The 17031-nt window shown below is 47.1% G+C and overlaps 1 protein-coding gene across 2 annotated transcripts in view; it reads left to right on the top strand.

Moving 5' to 3' along the window:
• LOC115471907 overlaps positions 1-17031 on the top strand; it is a 99298-nt gene that overhangs the window by 23134 nt on the left and 59133 nt on the right. Inside the window, exons 2-3 of one of the 2 annotated variants that reach the window (XM_030205834.1) lie at positions 2453-2553; positions 15727-15886. In XM_030205834.1, coding sequence (XP_030061694.1) covers positions 2453-2553; positions 15727-15886 — 261 coding nt within the window. Of the gene's footprint in view, positions 1-2452; positions 2554-15723; positions 15887-17031 lie in introns of both variants that reach the window. The other variant, XM_030205833.1, reaches the window with a different exon arrangement.

Raw genomic sequence — 17031 nt, 5'->3', positions numbered from 1 at the left:
GGGACGTACTACAAAAAATCCTTGATGGTCTAGTGGACCCCTCCTCTCCCGCAGACCCCCATCTCCTGATTCCCCATCCCTAGAGAGGACCCCGATGCTTCCACCCTCCCAACACCCAATCTAAAAAAGGTTCCTGGTGGTCTACTGGCATTTTTGGCAGCATGCAGGGTCAAGTGCTTGCATTTTGCAAGATGGCACCTTGGAGGCAAAAGTGAATGGGCATTGCTCTTGCCTCCCACTTAACAGGCGCATAAGGAAATCCAGGGGACATGAGGCATTGGGGTCTACTAGACCAAAGTTTTTTTGTAGTTTAGGTGTCACAGAGTAAGAGATAGCAGGGTCATCTCTGGGGTTGAGGGGCAGGAGGATAGAGGTGGGTCACTTCTGGGGTCAGGAGAGCCTATAGTGAGAATCCGAGTTGAAGTGCCGCGCTTCAGATCACCCTTTTCTCCAAAGGCCCAAGTTGCAGGTCCCCTACATCTCCTTTGATTTTGTGTTAAAGCCTCAGTTTTGCACAGGGATGGCTTTTGCACTAAACCCCATTCTGCATCATGCATCCACAAAATTGTGTATCAAAGCCTCACTACCCCCGCACAAAGCTTACACACACTTTATTGCATCAGTCCCTTAGGCTCCACTCTAGCACACCCACCCTGGGAACTGCATATCTGTTGCCACTGCTCCTTCTGATCAGGGAGCCTTACCACCTGGTCTTTTTCAAACACTTAGAGGATAGCAGGAGTTGTCTAGTGTTTGAAGTTAGGTGAGTGCTTTAGGAATGAGGGCTTGGAGACTGGGTAAGTGCTTAGGGGAGGTGCTCAGGGACTGAGTAATTATTTGGAGGAGACTGTCAGGTTGTTAAGGAGGGGCAGGAGTGGCCCAAGACAATCTGCCGCCTGAGGCAGGGATGAAATGGTGCCCAGGCCCTCCCCTGGCATTGTGCCCCCCCCCAAGTCCAACATCTTTCCAGACTTTCTCTGTCAACTCCCCCCTAGCTGCGGTCTGGCTCCCCCCCCCCTTCCTTCCTTCCTCAACCCTCTCCCCGAGCCTACCTTCTTTTTTTTGTTGTTGTTTTCAAAAGTCGGTGACAGCAGCAATCCCCATATGCTGCCCTCCCACTGGCACCAATGTCTCCTCTGTACTGAGGCCCGACTCTGAGAAAACAGGAAGTTACATCAGAGAGGCAGCTTGCAGTACAGGGGAAACACTGGTACTGGCAGCAGGGCAGCATATAGGGATTGCTGCCACCACCAGCTTTTTAAAAACAAAAAAGAAGGTAGGCTAGGGAGGGGAGTTAAGGAAGGGCACTGGGGGGAGGGGGTGGTAGAGGCCAACCAAAACTGTTTTTGTCAGTTTCGACTGAAACTGAAAGTCGAAACTCATCACCTAGTTATGGCCGAAACTGAAAACTCAACTTTAGTTGTGTGAATGTGGACCAGTGAGGGCTGCTGGGAATTGTCAGAACTTGCCATCTGCATCCCTCTGCTAAACCCACAGTGCCCAATCCAGAATATAATAATTTAAACAATGAAAGACAGTATTTTACTTCCAAGCAAAATAGTGTCCACGCTCATGGACTGCAGCTAATGAAAACTAACCCACGGTGCTTTTACAGTGGCTGACTAGCAGTCAGTCAGTTAGTCTTGACTGACTAGCAGGCAGTCAGACAGTCAGGACTGACAGTCAGTCAGTCAAGAATAACTCAGTCAGGACTGACTGGCAGGCATTCAGTCAGTCAGATAGTCAGGACTGACAGGCAGTCAGTCAGTCTTGATTGGCATGCAGTCAGTCATCAGTCAGGACTGACTTGCAGGCATTCACACAGGACTGACTGACAGTCACTAGGGCTTTTAGAAGGTAGGCCCAGGAAGGCCCTACGGGTGAGGTGTGGGGGGAGGGTAGAGTCAGTGGGAAATCTGGGGGGAAAGGGATTTTTGTCAAGGGAGGCTGGCCTGGGAGAATGGCCTTGCAGCGGTGGTGGGGCTAAGTAGTAGTCATCTTTTGGATTTAACTGAATGAACTGAAGTGGAAAATACTTTTGTATAACATTCATGTCTGAAGCTTTGTCAGGTACTGAAGCAGGTATTGCCCACTGCCATACTGGCATTATTGTATGACAGTAGAGATGTATTGGATGATAAGAAGTTTATCTGGCCAGTAGATCACTGGATAGACTGTATGTAGATTATACACTATTTTCTTATTTGATGGTTGAAACAATCAATCTGTGGTGGTGCCTTATTTAAGGAGAACCAGAAGTTGGATCTTGAAATACAAACTTCCCCCCTAGGGAAAAAAACCTAGCAGCCCCCTTTATGTCAAATAAGGAACCTGGGCTATACTTACAGGAAATTTTGGAGCTCCCTATTTATTCTACAAGCTTGGGCAGATGTAATTCCTCAGTTTGGATTTTGGGAAATGTGCAAACTGATAGACTTTGGTCTCTTTCTAGGTTGCTGTCATTACCATTGATAGGATTCCACAGGTGGGAACTTCTCTTGCTCTGCCTCACAGAGAGACCTCCAAGCACAGCACATCTCAACACATGAAGAGGTAACACACTTGGTTATATTAAGAACATGCTTCTAAAGTTTCTGGCAAGATTCTTTACAGACTGAGTTTTCAGCAGAGACAGAGAATCTGCTTTGAAGAAGGCCGCATGATCATATAGATTGTCAGTTTTTGTCATACATGCAATGCAACTGACAGATGCACCTTGTAATGAGAACTGGCATTTTTGCAGCATCATTTATTCAAACAGAAGCTTAACATCCTTTGTGCTGTAATATTTAAGAAATATCCATGAGCTAGATGACTTGAAATCACATTACTGGTTTTAAATTGTATGAAAGCTCCTCTGAGTAATATTTTATTGTTGACAGTTAAATTGTACAAGAGAAGGTAAATCACAGAAGTCCATAAGGATGGTTTATTTCTGTGCCAGACACCCTCACAACATGTTAGCACTCCTAATGTGGGGCTGAAAGGTATCTTGAAGACTAATGGCACTCAAGAAAAACAAAGAGATCAGCCAAGGAGTGGTCCATGAGTCCAAAAATAAAGTGTAAGGTAAATATCCAACACCCTAGGCTGGTGGTGGCGAACCTATGGCACGCGCGCCTGTCGCTGGTCCGCCCACGCTTCCTCCCTCTGAATAGTTCGCCGCTTCCCGCCCTCCCTCCAACCCAACAAGTATCAGGCCGCCCGCCCGTCCTCCCTCCCCTCCCAGCACCAGGAACCCCCCTCCTCCTGTGAAATTTTAAAAGCCTACTGTTCCTCGGGGTTAAAGCAGCGTGCAGCGCCGGCAGCGAAGAAGCGCGTGTTCTTCACTCAGCGCGCCTTCGGCCTTCCCTTCGGTTTCTCAAGCTCTGGTCCCGCCCCCTCATAGGCGGGACCAGAGTTTGAGAAACCGAAGGGAAGGCCGAAGGCGCGCCGAGCAAAGAACACGTGCTTCGCTGCCGGCGCTGCACGCTGCTTTAACCCTGAGGAACGGTAGGCTTTTAAAATTTCACAGGAGGAGGGGGGTTCCTGATGCTGGGAGGGAGGGAGGGAGGACGGGCGGGCGGCCTGATACTTGTTGGGTTGGAGGGAGGGCGGGAGGCAGGCCTGGTGCTGCTGGGTGGGAGGGCGGCCTGATGCCTGGTGCTGGGTGGGAGGGCGGCCTGATGTTGGGTGCTGAGTGGGAGGGCGGCAGGCCTGGTGCTGGGTGCTGGGAGGGAGGCCTGCTACTGGGTGCTGCTGCTGCTGGGTGGCAGGGAGGCCTGATGTTGGGTGCTGGGTGGGAGGGAGGGAGGCTGCCTGCCTGCCTGGTGCTGGGTGCTGGGAGGGAGGGCGGCAGGCCTGGTGCTGGGTGGTGCTGGGTGGGAGGGAGGCCTGCTACTGGGTGCTTCTGCTGGGTGGGTGGGAGGCCTGATGTTGGGTGCTGGGTGGCCTGATGTTGGGTGCTGGGTGGGTGGGAGGGAGGCTGGGTGCTGCTGGGTGCTGGGAGGGAGGGCGGCAGGCAGGCCTGGTGCTGGGTGGGTGGGTGGGAGGGAGGGAGGCTGGGTGCTGCTGGGTGCTGGGAGGGAGGGCAGCCTGGTGCTGAGAGGGAGGGCAGGGGGGAGAGGAGGGTGGCTGGACATGGGTGGCTGGAGGGAAGAGGAGGGTGGCTGGACATGGGTGGCTGGAGGGGAGAGGAAGGTTGCTGGACATGGATGGAGGATTGCTGGACATGGATGGAGGGCAAGAAATGAAGAAGAAAGGAGGAAAGTAAATAAATAAATGGAAAGGAAGACCTGGAAACGGAGTTAAGAGAACAGATAGCAGCAGAATCAGAGACTGGACCAATATGGATAGAAAAACAAAATCACCAAAGGTAGGAAAAAATCATTTTATTTTCATTTTAGTGTTTAGAATATGTCCAATTTGAGAATTTACATCTGCTCTCTTATTTTGCACTGGGTATACTGGAGCTGTAACAGCTTACAGAAATGATTTATAATGAAAAAAAAATCATGTTATTTTTTCCTCCTATACTAGTATAATATTTTCAGTGATGTCTGTTTATATGCGCCATGGCTGGTGTAGGGGGTGTGGCTATCATAGGGGTGGAGTAATATGTGGTAACCCCGCCCATAATGAGTACCGGCACTTTGCGATAAATAATTCGATTTTGGGTTGCTGTTTGGGCACTCGGTCTCTGAAAGGTTCGCCATCACTGCCCTAGGCGAACCTGTAGCCATGCACCTCAGCACCCCACCCTACCCCAGGGGCGGTCAAGGCCTTATCCCTCCTTATAGCCCAACATCTCATCTTGTTTTCCCTACCCACCCTATAGTTCAGCATCTCCCCTTGCCCTCCAACTGTCCTGCATCTCCACTTCTCCTCTTTACCTCCTCCTATGTGGCCAGTATCCCTAATTCCCTATCCCTTCCTCCTCCTCCATGTTCACCATCCAGCTTCTCCCCCTCGTTCCTTCCTCCTGCCGAGACTGCATTGCTGTTTTCACCCTCTCTTCTTCAACCACAGGCCTACATTTGAGCATTGCCACATCCTTCTCCTCCTTTAATGCAGGACTTCTTATCCCTTCAGCCTGGAAAAACGGAGGGCAACAGCAGGGGGAAGAGAAAAGAGGGGCGAGAAAATGCTGTACTCCTGCTGCACTGCAGCCCCAGAGAGAAACCTAGTCCCAGTGGTAGTCTTCTCTGCAGCTTCTTTGCATCCTCACCCCACTCCCTTCTTTCCCATCTCAGCCCTTTGCCCGCCCCAGCAATCTTCTGGTGGCAGTGGAGCGCAGCTTGTGTTCCAGCATTGCATGCTATGATATGTGCTTAGTTCTGGCTCTGTGCCCCTTGTCTCGCCATTGTGCACTGTGGTCTAGATTCTGTATATCACACCTAAAAATTTGGCGCCGAAATGAAATTCACGTAGGCGTATTCTATAAAATATACTTTAATTTAGGCATACTTTATAGAATAAGCCTAAATTTCTGCACTCTATATAGAATACACCGAGCGCCAGTCCATGCAACTAAATTTAGTCACGGTCAATTATGCTAAAACCTGGTGTAAATCTCAACACCTAAATTAGGCACAGAGCAGGTGCATTCTATAACAACATGCATAGATTTTAGAAACACCCATGAACAACCCATAACTATGCAACTTAGAATTTATGCTCACCATGTTACAGAATACTCTTAGACAGTAATGTGAATAAATTCTAATTAATGCCAATTAGTGCTGATAATTGCTTGTCAACATCCAATTATTAGCGCTGATTAGCTTGCTAACTGATTAAGTTATGCACATTGTTATGGAATACGCTTTGATTTCCACGCGGAAATCTCAATGCAATATATAGAATCCTGGGGTGTGTGGCTGTGTTCTATGCCTAAGTGTGCGTGCCTTTTTTTCAGCAGGCACCCCTTGGTGGTCACAAGAGCACAGTGTAGAGGGAGAACCGCAATTCAAGGCTATTACTAGATAAATGGTAAATGGTGACCAGCAAAATTAAGCAGATCTAAAAATATCAAACAGGAAAATATTCAATTTAAGAGGAGTCAGAGGAAGAGGGTGTAAAGGGGCAGACTCAGAAATATTCCAAAAAAGCCCATATTTTTTACAAAAAGAGTGGCGGACATGTAGAAGAGCCTCCCGGTGGTGGAGACAAGGACATTGTCTGAATTCAAGAAAGATTGGGTCCAACACAGAGGATCTCTGAGGGGGAAGAAGGGGTTTGGGAGACTGGGCTGTTGATTTTTTTTTTTTGTTACATTTGTACCCCACACTTTCCCACTCATGGCAGGCTCAATGCAGCTTACATGGGGCAATGGAGGGTTAAGTGACTTGCCCAGAGTCACAAGGAGCTGCCTGTGCCTGAAGTGGGAATTGAACTCAATTCCTCAGGACCAAAGTCCACCACCCTAACCACTAGGCCACTCCTAGTGGGATAGGCGAAATTATTTTTTTCTGTCATCATTTTCTATATTACTATTTTAATGTTTCTATCATAATCCCTGGTTTTCCTCAAGAGTGCATATCTAGGTCCTTAAGTCTTATTTAATAGGAATTTTGATGAAAATGCTGCAGCAGTTTGCTAGCTGTTCTCATGACCTCATTTCTGCTTATAACCTTTTAGAAGTACAGATTGTAAAACTGGACACCATACTCCAGATCTTGCCAAATGACTGTCATGACAGGTTATGCCTTTCTTCATGTACCATAGCTTTCTTCTGGTTCAAGTCCTTATCACATTGTTTTGCACCTCAAGACCATCAGATATGATCCCCCTTCTCTTTTGTTTGCTGCACATTTTTAAGAGGGTATCATGCAACATCTTACTCCCTTTGATTTCTACATCTCAAATACATGACTCTGCACTTGTTTTTGTTTTTTTGCATTGAGGCCTAGCTGCCAGGCACCTGATCACTCTTCATTTTGTTTTTTCCACTTCTGGAAATACTGAACAGAATCAGCCCAAGTACTGAGCCCTGGAGTTACAAACTGATAAGCTCTCTAAGTTCATGAGATATAACGTACTGAGTCAGACCAAAGGTCCATCCAGCCCAGCATTCTGTCTCCTACAGTGGCCAATCCAAGCCACAAGTACACATCAGCATCCCAAGGAGTAGATCCATTTCTTACTGTTTGGACCCAAAGATAAGTGGAAGCTTTCCTAGGTGTACATGGCTTGGATGAACTTCATTTATCACTACCCTCTGTTGTTATCACTCAACTAGCTTCTAACTCAGCCTCTCTGGGGCCTATTCTTAGGCTTCTCAGTTTATGTATGAGTCATATATGTGGGACAATATCAAATTAACCTTACTGAGATCTAAGTATAGTACATTAATTGTCCGCTCCATTCTTTGGTCACACAGTCAAAGCAAGTTCTGAGATTTGCTTCTCATTAACTTGCTCTGATAAAACCATGCTGCCTTGGACACTGTGTCTCTTTGGATTCAAGACACTCCACTATTCTTTCCTTCAGTAATGACTCCACTGCTTGATCCATCACTGAGGTCAGACTAACTAGCTCATTATTATAGTAACATAGTAGATAGTCCACACAGTCCATCCAGTCTGCAATATCACATATGTAAATCCTTGATCTTGATCTGTCCTTGCCATTTTCAGGGCAGAGACCATAGAAGCCTGGCAATGGACATGCTCCCAAGTACTGGAATTGCCGTCGAAGCCCACTCTAGCCCATCCAAATGTGTCTACCCATAATCAAGGCACAGACCATAGAAGTCTGCTCAGCACTGGCCTTATTTCCCAATTACTGGAGTTACTGCCTAAGCACCACTGTTTTCTTTTGCTTCCATTCTCTTTCCATATAGGAATCCTTTGTGTTTATCCTATGCATTCTGTTACCATTTGCATCTTTACCACCTCCCGCAGGAGGACATTCCAGAAATCCACCACCCTTTCTGTGAAAAAGTACTTCCTGTATGGGATTTGCGTTGCAAACCGTACGAGGAGAAACTTGCTGACCTGAACATGTATACCTTGGAGGAAAGGAGAAACAGGGGTGATATGATACAGATGTTCAAATATTTGAAAGGTATTAATCTGCAAACGAACCTTTTCCGGAGACGGGAAGCCAGTAGAACTAGAGGACATGAATTGAGGTTGAAGGGGGGCAGACTCAGGACTAATGTCAGGAAGTATTTTTTCACGGAGAGGATGGTGTATATGTGGAATGCCCTCCCGTGGGAGGTGGTGGAGTTGAAAACGGTAATGGAATTCAAACATGCATGGGATAAACACAAAGGAATCCTGTTTAGAAGGAATGGTTCTGTGGAATCTTAGCGGAGATTGGGTGGCGACCAGTGTGTTTTTTCTAGAAAAAAAGGTGCCGGTACTCAAATGAGAGGTCACCCTTCAGGGGTGGGGTGATCACTGAGGGACCCACCCCACAATAGCCAGGCCCCCTGCAACCAGCCACAGAATCTATGACAAGGCAGAATTGGTATGAAGAGCCTGAGCTCTTTCATTAAAACTTGGGGACCATGGCTCAATTTTAGCAGACAATGGAAAAGGTGCCAGTACTCAGTACCCCCAAGTACCCCCTCAAAAAAAGCCCTGGTGGCGACACCGGTAATTGGAAACAAAACGGGAGCTGGGCAGGCTTCTACGGTCTATGCCCTGATCGTGACTGAATAGATAGGGATGGGCTGGAGTATAAATTTTAAGGGGCTTCGATGTTAGCTTCAGAACTTAGTACAAGAACAGTACTGGGCAGACTTCTATGGTCTGTGCCCTGAGAAAGGCAAGGACAAATCAAACTCGGGTATACATATAAAGTATCACATACCATGTAAAATGAGTTTATTTTGTTGGGCAGACTGGATGGACCGTACAGGTCTTTATCTGCCGTCATTTACTATGTTACTATATTACTCCTAAGTCAACCCCCATGCAACTTCAATTCATGTCCTCTAGTTGTACTGCTTCCCCTTCCCTGGAAAGTACATAAGTATTGCCATACTGGGACAGACCGAAGATCCATCAAACCCAGAATCCTGTTTCCAACAGTGGCCAATGCAGGTCACAAGTACCTGACAAGATCCCAAAACAGTGCAATACATTTTATGCTGCTTATTCTAGAAATAAGCAGATTTCCCCAAGTCCATCTTAATAATGGTTTATGGACTTTTCTTTAGGAAACCATCCAAACCTTTTTTTAAACCCCACTAAGCTAACCGCTTTTACTACATTCTCTGGCAACAAATTCCAGAGTTTAATTACACGTTGAGTGAAGAAATATTTTCTGCGATTCATTTTAAATGTACTACTTTGTAGCTTCATTGCGTGCATCCTAGTCCTAGCAGGGCCGTGCCTAGGGTATCTGGCGCCCCCCTGCAGACTATCAGTTGGCGCCCCCCCCTGCAGACTATCAGTTGGCGCCCCCCCTGCAGACTATCAGTTGGCAGCGGCGCCCCCCCCCCCCCCCCCCCCCCGTGAAAATGATCACTCACCACTTGCCACACTGACAGGAATTGTCAGCAATATTCTTAGAAACAAATTGCTATACATTGCAAAATAAGATAGCAGATGTAAATTCTCAAAGTGGACATATTCCAAACACTAAAATGAAAATAAAATGATTTTTTTCTACCTTTGTTGTCTGGTGACTTTCTTTTTCTGATCATGCTGGCCCAGTATCTGATTCTGCTGCTGTCTGTCCTCTTAACTCCGTTTCCAGGGCTTCCTTTCCATTTATTTCTTTCCTTTCCTCCTTTCTTCTTCATTTCTGGTCCTCAGCTTCTGCCTATTTTCTTCATCCATGTGCAGTTTTTCTCCTCTCTTCCTTTTCCCTCATTTCATCTCCTTCATCTTTCTTCCCTCCCCTCTATGTCCAGCAATTTCTCCTCTCTCCCTGAGCCCTGCCCTCCCATCCATGCTCCTCTGTCCCCTGCCCCCTCCATTCATCCTTTTCCAGCAATTCCCCTCTCTCCCTGAGCCCTGCCCTCCCAATCCATGCCCATCCATGCTCCTCTGTCCCCTGCCCCCTCCATTCATCCCTATCCAGCAATTCCCCTCTCTCCCTGAGCCCTGTCCTCCCAATCAATGCCCATCCATGCTCCTCTGTCCCCTGCCCCCTCCATTCATCCTTTTCCAGCAATTCCCCTCTCTCCCTGAGCCCTGCCCTCCCAATCCATGCCCATCCATGCTCCTCTGTCCCCTGCCCCCTCCATTCATCCTTTTCCAGCAATTCCCCTCTCTCCCTGAGCCCTGCCCTCCCAATCCATGCCCATCCATGCTCCTCTGTCCCCTGCCCCCTCCATTCATCCCTATCCAGCAATTCCCCTCTCTCCCTGAGCCCTGCCCTCCCAATCCATGCCCATCCATGCTCCTCTGTCCCCTGCCCCCTCCATTCATCCCTTTCCAGCAATTCCCCTCTCTCCCTGAGCCCTGCCCTCCCAATCCATGCCCATCCATGCTCCTCTGTCCCCTGCCCCCTCCATTCATCCTTTTCCAGCAATTCCCCTCTCTCCCTTCCATGACCCCCCCTCGCATCCATGCTCTCGTCTCTCCCCTGCCCTCCCGCTCCCATTGTTCAATTCAACTGCCCGCCCTCTTCTCTCCCCCCAACATCCCTTTTCTTTTTTTTTCTTTTTAAATTTACCTCCGTGGCGGTTCCGGCAGCGCAGCGTCAGTGAAGGAGACGGCGCTCCCGACGTCGCTAGCCTTCCCTTCGCTGTGTTCCGCCTTCTTCTGACGTCAAGGAAATGACGTCAGAAGAAGGCGGAACACAGCGAAGGGAAGGCTAGTGACGTCGGGAGCGCCACCTCCTTCACTGACGCTGCGCTGCCGGAACCGCTACGGAGGTACATTTAAAAAGGAAAAAAAAAGAAAAGGGATGTTGGGGGGAGGGCGAGCGAGGTGAGCATGGTGTGGCGGCGCCCCCCAGAGGGAAGCGCCCCCCTGCCATGCTTACCTCGCTTACCGTGTTGGCACGGCCCTGAGTCCTAGTATTTTTGGAAAGAGTGAACAAGCAATTCATGTCTACCTTTTCCACTCCACTCATTATTTTATAGACCTCTATCATATCTCCCCTCAGCTGTCTTTTCTCCAAGCTGAAGATCCCTAGCTGCTTTAGCCTTTCCTCATAGGGAAACTAGCTGCTTTAGCCTTTCCTCATAGGGAAGTTGTCCCATCCCCTTTATCATTTTCATCGCCCTTCTCTGTACCTTTTCTAATTCCACTATATCTTTTTTGAGATTTAATGTTAATCTGGAAAAGATTAACTTATTTAATTTTTTTTATTTAAAATTATTTGTATTCCCTGTATTTAGACTTTTATGGTCAAGGGTGATGGATGTCTGGCCCCAGTCCTCTACAAATTCTCCAGAGATGATCTGTCATGTTAAGCTTAACACCATCCTGAAATTCATGTTCCACTAGATGGCACCAACAGCAATTGTAACTATTTACCTTAAAATACTTTTTGACCAAGAAACACTTGCATCCAGCCTCCTCACAATTCCTCAGATTTAAAACCTTTATTGTTCTTTATTTTCTGTTTAACTTCTTCTTGTTATTTAGATTTTTCACTCTTACATTTCTCATACACACATCATATGGGACTCTTCAGCAAATGCCCCTTCAATTTACCATAACTGTGATTCTCCGAGGACAAACAGACATGATATGTTCACATACGGGTAACGTCATCCACAAAGCCCGGTGTGAACACTGCCATAGTGCAGTGTCACTTTAAAACTTTGAGACAGTGCCCCCACCACGCATTCACGGGTGCCTTCCCGCCTTACGCTTGAGTGCAGGCCCAGCACTCAATTGGGTTTCTAATCTTTCTTAAGCGCATCAAACTTTTCCATTTTGGTGCCTTCCCTTTTTCAGGATATTCTTCTCAAATTGTCTTTTTCTTTGCTAATTTTAACCAATTTATTGATTTTTCAAATTATTTTTTCAATTTTATTTTTTCGGCCTTTGAGATCTCTGAGCCCTTCTTTTTGGCTGGGAAGCAGACCTTTTTCGGGTACAGAATTACTCGAGTTCCCCGCGCCATTGAGCCTTTTGACCTAGTAGTAGTAGTAGTACTCAGTGCAATAGTACCGTTTCAGGCACAGACCCCCATAGCTGGTGAGTTCAGTGCTTGGGTCTCGAGCACTGTATGTCTCCTCTGTCTGCGCATGCAAACAAGGACACTTAAAGCTTGCAGAGTCCAGTGTGAAAAACGTTTTGGTTCTGCATTGGCATCGAGCATGGCAGGAGATTTGGCACTGGACGAGGAACCTGCATTGGCATCGACGTTGACATTGGGTGTACCAACGCAGCATTGAGAATGTCCAGCATCGGACTCTACTGCAGCCGTGTGCATCGAGGGACCTGCAGCATAAGAAACCTAAGAAGCATTGCATTGTTCTTCTTCCAGGCACAGTGCCAACACCTCACCTGCATCAACATTCTCGATGCACGGGAAGCGTCCATGCTGCAGTGACCGCTCTCCTTCCCTACAACTTATTTCTGAATGAGAGCCTTTGAGGTCCTTGAGATCTGCTACACCTGCACAGGCTATAATTCAGGTTGCCTCCACACCACTTTCCCAGCCGATACTGCCACCTACTCTACAAGAGGAAATCCGGGCTATAATCAAGGAGGAGCCTTCAGGGCTACTGCATACACAGTCTATTCAGGTTTACAGGGTGCTTGCGCTAGCCTCATCCCAGCATGTAGATACATTGGAGAAACAGTCACGAGAGGGGTCCCGCACAGAGGATCAGCATCCACCGTCAAAGGCACCACGAACCTGATCGACACATGTGTTGATATCAGTAGAGGGGAGGGGCAGCTGTTGCTGTGATGGCCCTGCCCCAGGCCCGTCTCTGTCTCTCAGCAGCCCTGCTTCTCACATATCCGCCTTAGGAGTTGCAATACAGCATCTTTCCTGGCTCAGAGTCTTCAACCTCAAACTGCAGTCTAGCAGTCCCTAGTCGTGGAGACAACTTATTCAGTGACAAAGTCGAGGAAGTGGATGATCTAATTTATTTATTTTTTAATTTGCTCACACCTTTTCAGTAGCAGCTCAATTTAAAAACATACAGACACTTTTAAAACTCTCTCCAGACCACAGCCTTCTGCTGTCTCTTCTTCTTCTAAGTGTTGTTATACTCCTCCTCCTTCTCCACTTCAAAGTACTACACCCTAGCAGTCATGTCTGTGGCAGTAGCGGGGAAAGAAATCACAGACCCCTTCTCAACCTAAACAACAACCCAATTTTTGATTCCTTCCTAGAGAGCATTGCCACTGTCCAGTTGTCTGTGCCAAGCAACCTACTGGTAGGAGACAGACAGATCCTCTTTCAACAGAGGTGCCTGCTCATAACCTCTGACCGTTGAGTGCTACATATTATCCAGAGCGGCTTTGCTATGCAATGGGAAAAAAGACCTCTCGACCATCCACCAAGAGTCTCGTTTCATCTCCCTCCAAATGATAGTATTTCGTGAGGAGCTCTCTATCCTCCTCCGGCAGAATGCAGTAAAACCAGTTCCTCCGCCGGAGGTTGAGAGTTTTACTCCAGATAATTTCTTATACCAAAAAAAGATGAGGGGAGTATGACCAATTCTCGGCCTGCGAGATTTTAAAAAATTCCTACTCAAAGAAAAATTTTGCATGGCTTCCTTGGGGTCTCTTCTTCCCGTGATCCAACTCAATGATTGGCTTTAATCTCTAGATCTGAAGGAGGAATATACTCACATACCTATTCTTCCTGTGCACAGAAAGTTTCTGCACTTCCACTGTGGGGCTTAGCATGATCAATACAAAGTCTTGGCTTCAGCCCCTCTAGTCTTCACAAAATGTTGATAGTGGTGGCTGCAATGCTTCGCAAGTGGGGCATATATGTCTTCCCCTACCTCGATGACTAGTTAATAAAGTCAGCCTCCCGACAGTCAGCATATATCTCAATTCTATCCACCATACATCTCCTGGAGCTCCTTGGTTTTGTGATAAGTTATCTCAGTGTGTTTCTTCTAGCAAAAAAGGTGCCAGTACCAGGGCCGCCGCGAGCCAGAGCCGGGCCCGGGACAAGGCCGCCCCTGGGCCCCCCCACCCACGGTCATCGTCGCTGCCGGGCCCCCCCCTCCACCCGCTGCCAGGCCCTGAACTAACCTTAAACGCCTCCTTCCTTTCCTTTCACCACCTTCGCAGCAAGCAGCAACAGGGCAGACCTCTCCTTCCTTCCGTGCTCTGCCCTCGCGGACGTTACGTCAGGCGAGGGCAGAACACGGAAGGAAGGAGTGGCCTGCCCTACTGCTGCTTGCCGTGAAGGTGGTGAAAGGAAAGGAAGGAGGCGTTTAAGGTTAGTTACTTCGGGAGCGACGGCGGGCGGGCCTGACTGCGGTGGCGCCGGGCCCCCTCCGGAGGCCTGGGCCCGGGGACTTTTGTCCCCCCTGTCCCCCCCTCTCGGCGGCCCTGGCCAGTACTCACATGTCAGGCCACCCTTCAGGGATGAGGTGATCACTGAGGGACTCACCCCACAATAGCCAGGACCCCTGCAACCAGTCACAGAATCTATGACAAGGCAGAATCGGTGTGTAGAGCCTGAGCTCTTTCATTAAAACTTGGGAACCATGGGCCAATTTCAGCACACAGTGGAAAAGGTACTCAGTACCCCCAAGTACCCCCTAAAAAAAAGCCCTGAGTTACCTCAAATCACATCTTCAACCAGTTCAGACCTTACAGTTCATCGGGGCTCTCCTGAGCATTACGCAGGGTTGAGCCTTCCTCACTCAGCTGAGGGCAGATAACATGATGCATCTCTGCGCTCAGATTCTGTTGTGTTTATCTCCCATGTGCTGCTGGATGCTCACTCATTCCTTCTGATTGTCAGAATGATTGTCGAAATTTAAGGATGGAGACTGGATGGCCATTTGCTTCTGTACTTCATCACTTTATGTATATTTGGTTCTGTTGATGGTATCTTACGTGTATAATCCATTTCTGTAAGGCCCATAATACGTTCAGCTCTTGGAAATACAATTACAACATGGATTTCATTTAATCTATTTGTACGACTCTACTGGGACTTATTTTTGGAAACAAATATTACATTTTTTCACATGTATTTGCTCTTGTCAAAAGATATCATTCTAATAGCATCACATAACACACTTGCATCCCTCTTTCGCAGTTTTAATTTTCTCCTGCTTGTATTGTCATCAAATGGGAGCTATTTTTTGGTGAACTTTAGTGATGCAAGAACGTTGGGAAGATTTTAGAACTTAGGAGAAACACCATCATATTCATCAGCCGAGAGATCACATTCCATCCAGACTTCTCCCAGCACTAGGAAAAAGTTTCCTGGAGATCTTCTGACATAGCATGAAGTATGATGACGTATCTTGCACTTGCTAGACTGAATGTCATACAAGAGATCTAGTGGACAGAAAATACAGGACCTTGGCACTTTGGTAGTAGACGTGGGAACCTGCTCTGTGGGTGCTTGAGTACCCTCACTATTGAACAAACTCCTTGACCATGTCGGCAGAGGTAATTTCTGTTGGGTTTAGCACCCCCAATAATTTTGAAAAGTTGGCTCCTATGATAGTAGATATACCACTGGTAGCTTTGAAGCATTTGACATAATGTTTGGGCAGAGCAGAACTTATTATCCTGAAAGTGGGGGAAGTTGGTTCATGAAACCTATGGATGCAATATGACTGTTTGCCTGTCTTCATAACATGTATTTTCTGAAGTACTGTTGTATGCTTAGCAGGGCTACAGCATGTAGAACAACTATTCCACAACAGTGCGTAAAACCAGATTTCTGCAGCTCGGGTTTGGAGTTTGTCACTCTCAGAACTTCTCGACAAGAGGAAAACTATTTGGTGGCTTCTCCTTTCAAGCACAGCTGCAGACCCAGGAAGAATCAGAGGGTAAGAAAAGGATGAGGTAATGCTGCAAGTCTATATTTGTTGTTCTCACTTTGGTTGTACTGATCTCAATGCTGTAAGTTACTGAAAGAGCTAGAGCCACACTGTGAGTACAATGAGGTACTGTGAGGCTGACACTGCTCCCTACTGGGTGGTGTATGACATAGATGTGTAAATGATGGCACTAACTCTAGGAGTAACACATCTAATAGTAATCACTCATACAAACCACATGTAGTAAATAGGAAAGAATTTATTTACAAAGATAAAGTGCAAACTGCAAAAGAAGAAAAGTTTAGGACATGTTTAAAAGTTTCTGTTACAAATATGTAGGATGTTAAAGTGAACAGAAGTCAGAATGAATTACACCCCCCCCCCCCCCCCCCCCCCCATGGGCAAAAGCCAGCTAAAGTGCCCAGAGTGATTACAGACTTTAAAAATAAAAGGTATACAACCTCTATCTGTTGGTATCGCTTTGTCTCTTCACATAGGCAGCTGGCATGGAAGGCAGGCAGTGATGATCTTTTTCATGGTCCTGTGACATAGAGATGTTTTGATGTACGCTGTATTGTGGCTTTTGTAGGTGCATCTTTACATAAGTTTTTATCACAGGTGGCCTTCATGACAAGCGATTGGTCCATGCTCTTTTGTAATAGTTATGGCAAACCACAATAAGTACATAAGTATTGCCATACTGGGAAAGACCAAAGGTCCATCAAGCCCAGCATCCTGTTTCCAACAGTGGCCAATCCAGGTCACAAATACCTGGCAAGATCCCAAAAAAGTACAAAACATTTTATACTGCTTATCCCAGAAATAGTGGATTTCCCCAAGTCCATTTAATAATGGCCTATGGACTTTTCCTTTAGGAAGCTGTCCAAACCTTTTTTAAACTCCACTAAGCTAACCGCCTTTACCACATCCTCTGGCAACGAATTCCAGAGTTTAATTACACGTTGAGTGAAGAAACATTTTCTCCAATTTGTTTTAAATTTACTACATTGTAGCTTCATCGCATGCCCCTTAGTCCTAGTATTTTTGGAAAGCATAAACAGATGCATCACATCTACCCGTTCAACTCCACTCATTATTTTATAGACCTCTACCATATCTCCCCTCAGCTGCCTTTTCTCCAAGCTGAAGAGTCC

The sequence above is a fragment of the Microcaecilia unicolor genome, chromosome 6 (assembly GCF_901765095.1).
Source record: "Microcaecilia unicolor chromosome 6, aMicUni1.1, whole genome shotgun sequence".
In the NCBI taxonomy this organism is placed as follows: domain Eukaryota; kingdom Metazoa; phylum Chordata; class Amphibia; order Gymnophiona; family Siphonopidae; genus Microcaecilia; species Microcaecilia unicolor.
This window is presented reverse-complemented; position numbering and strand designations above follow the sequence as displayed.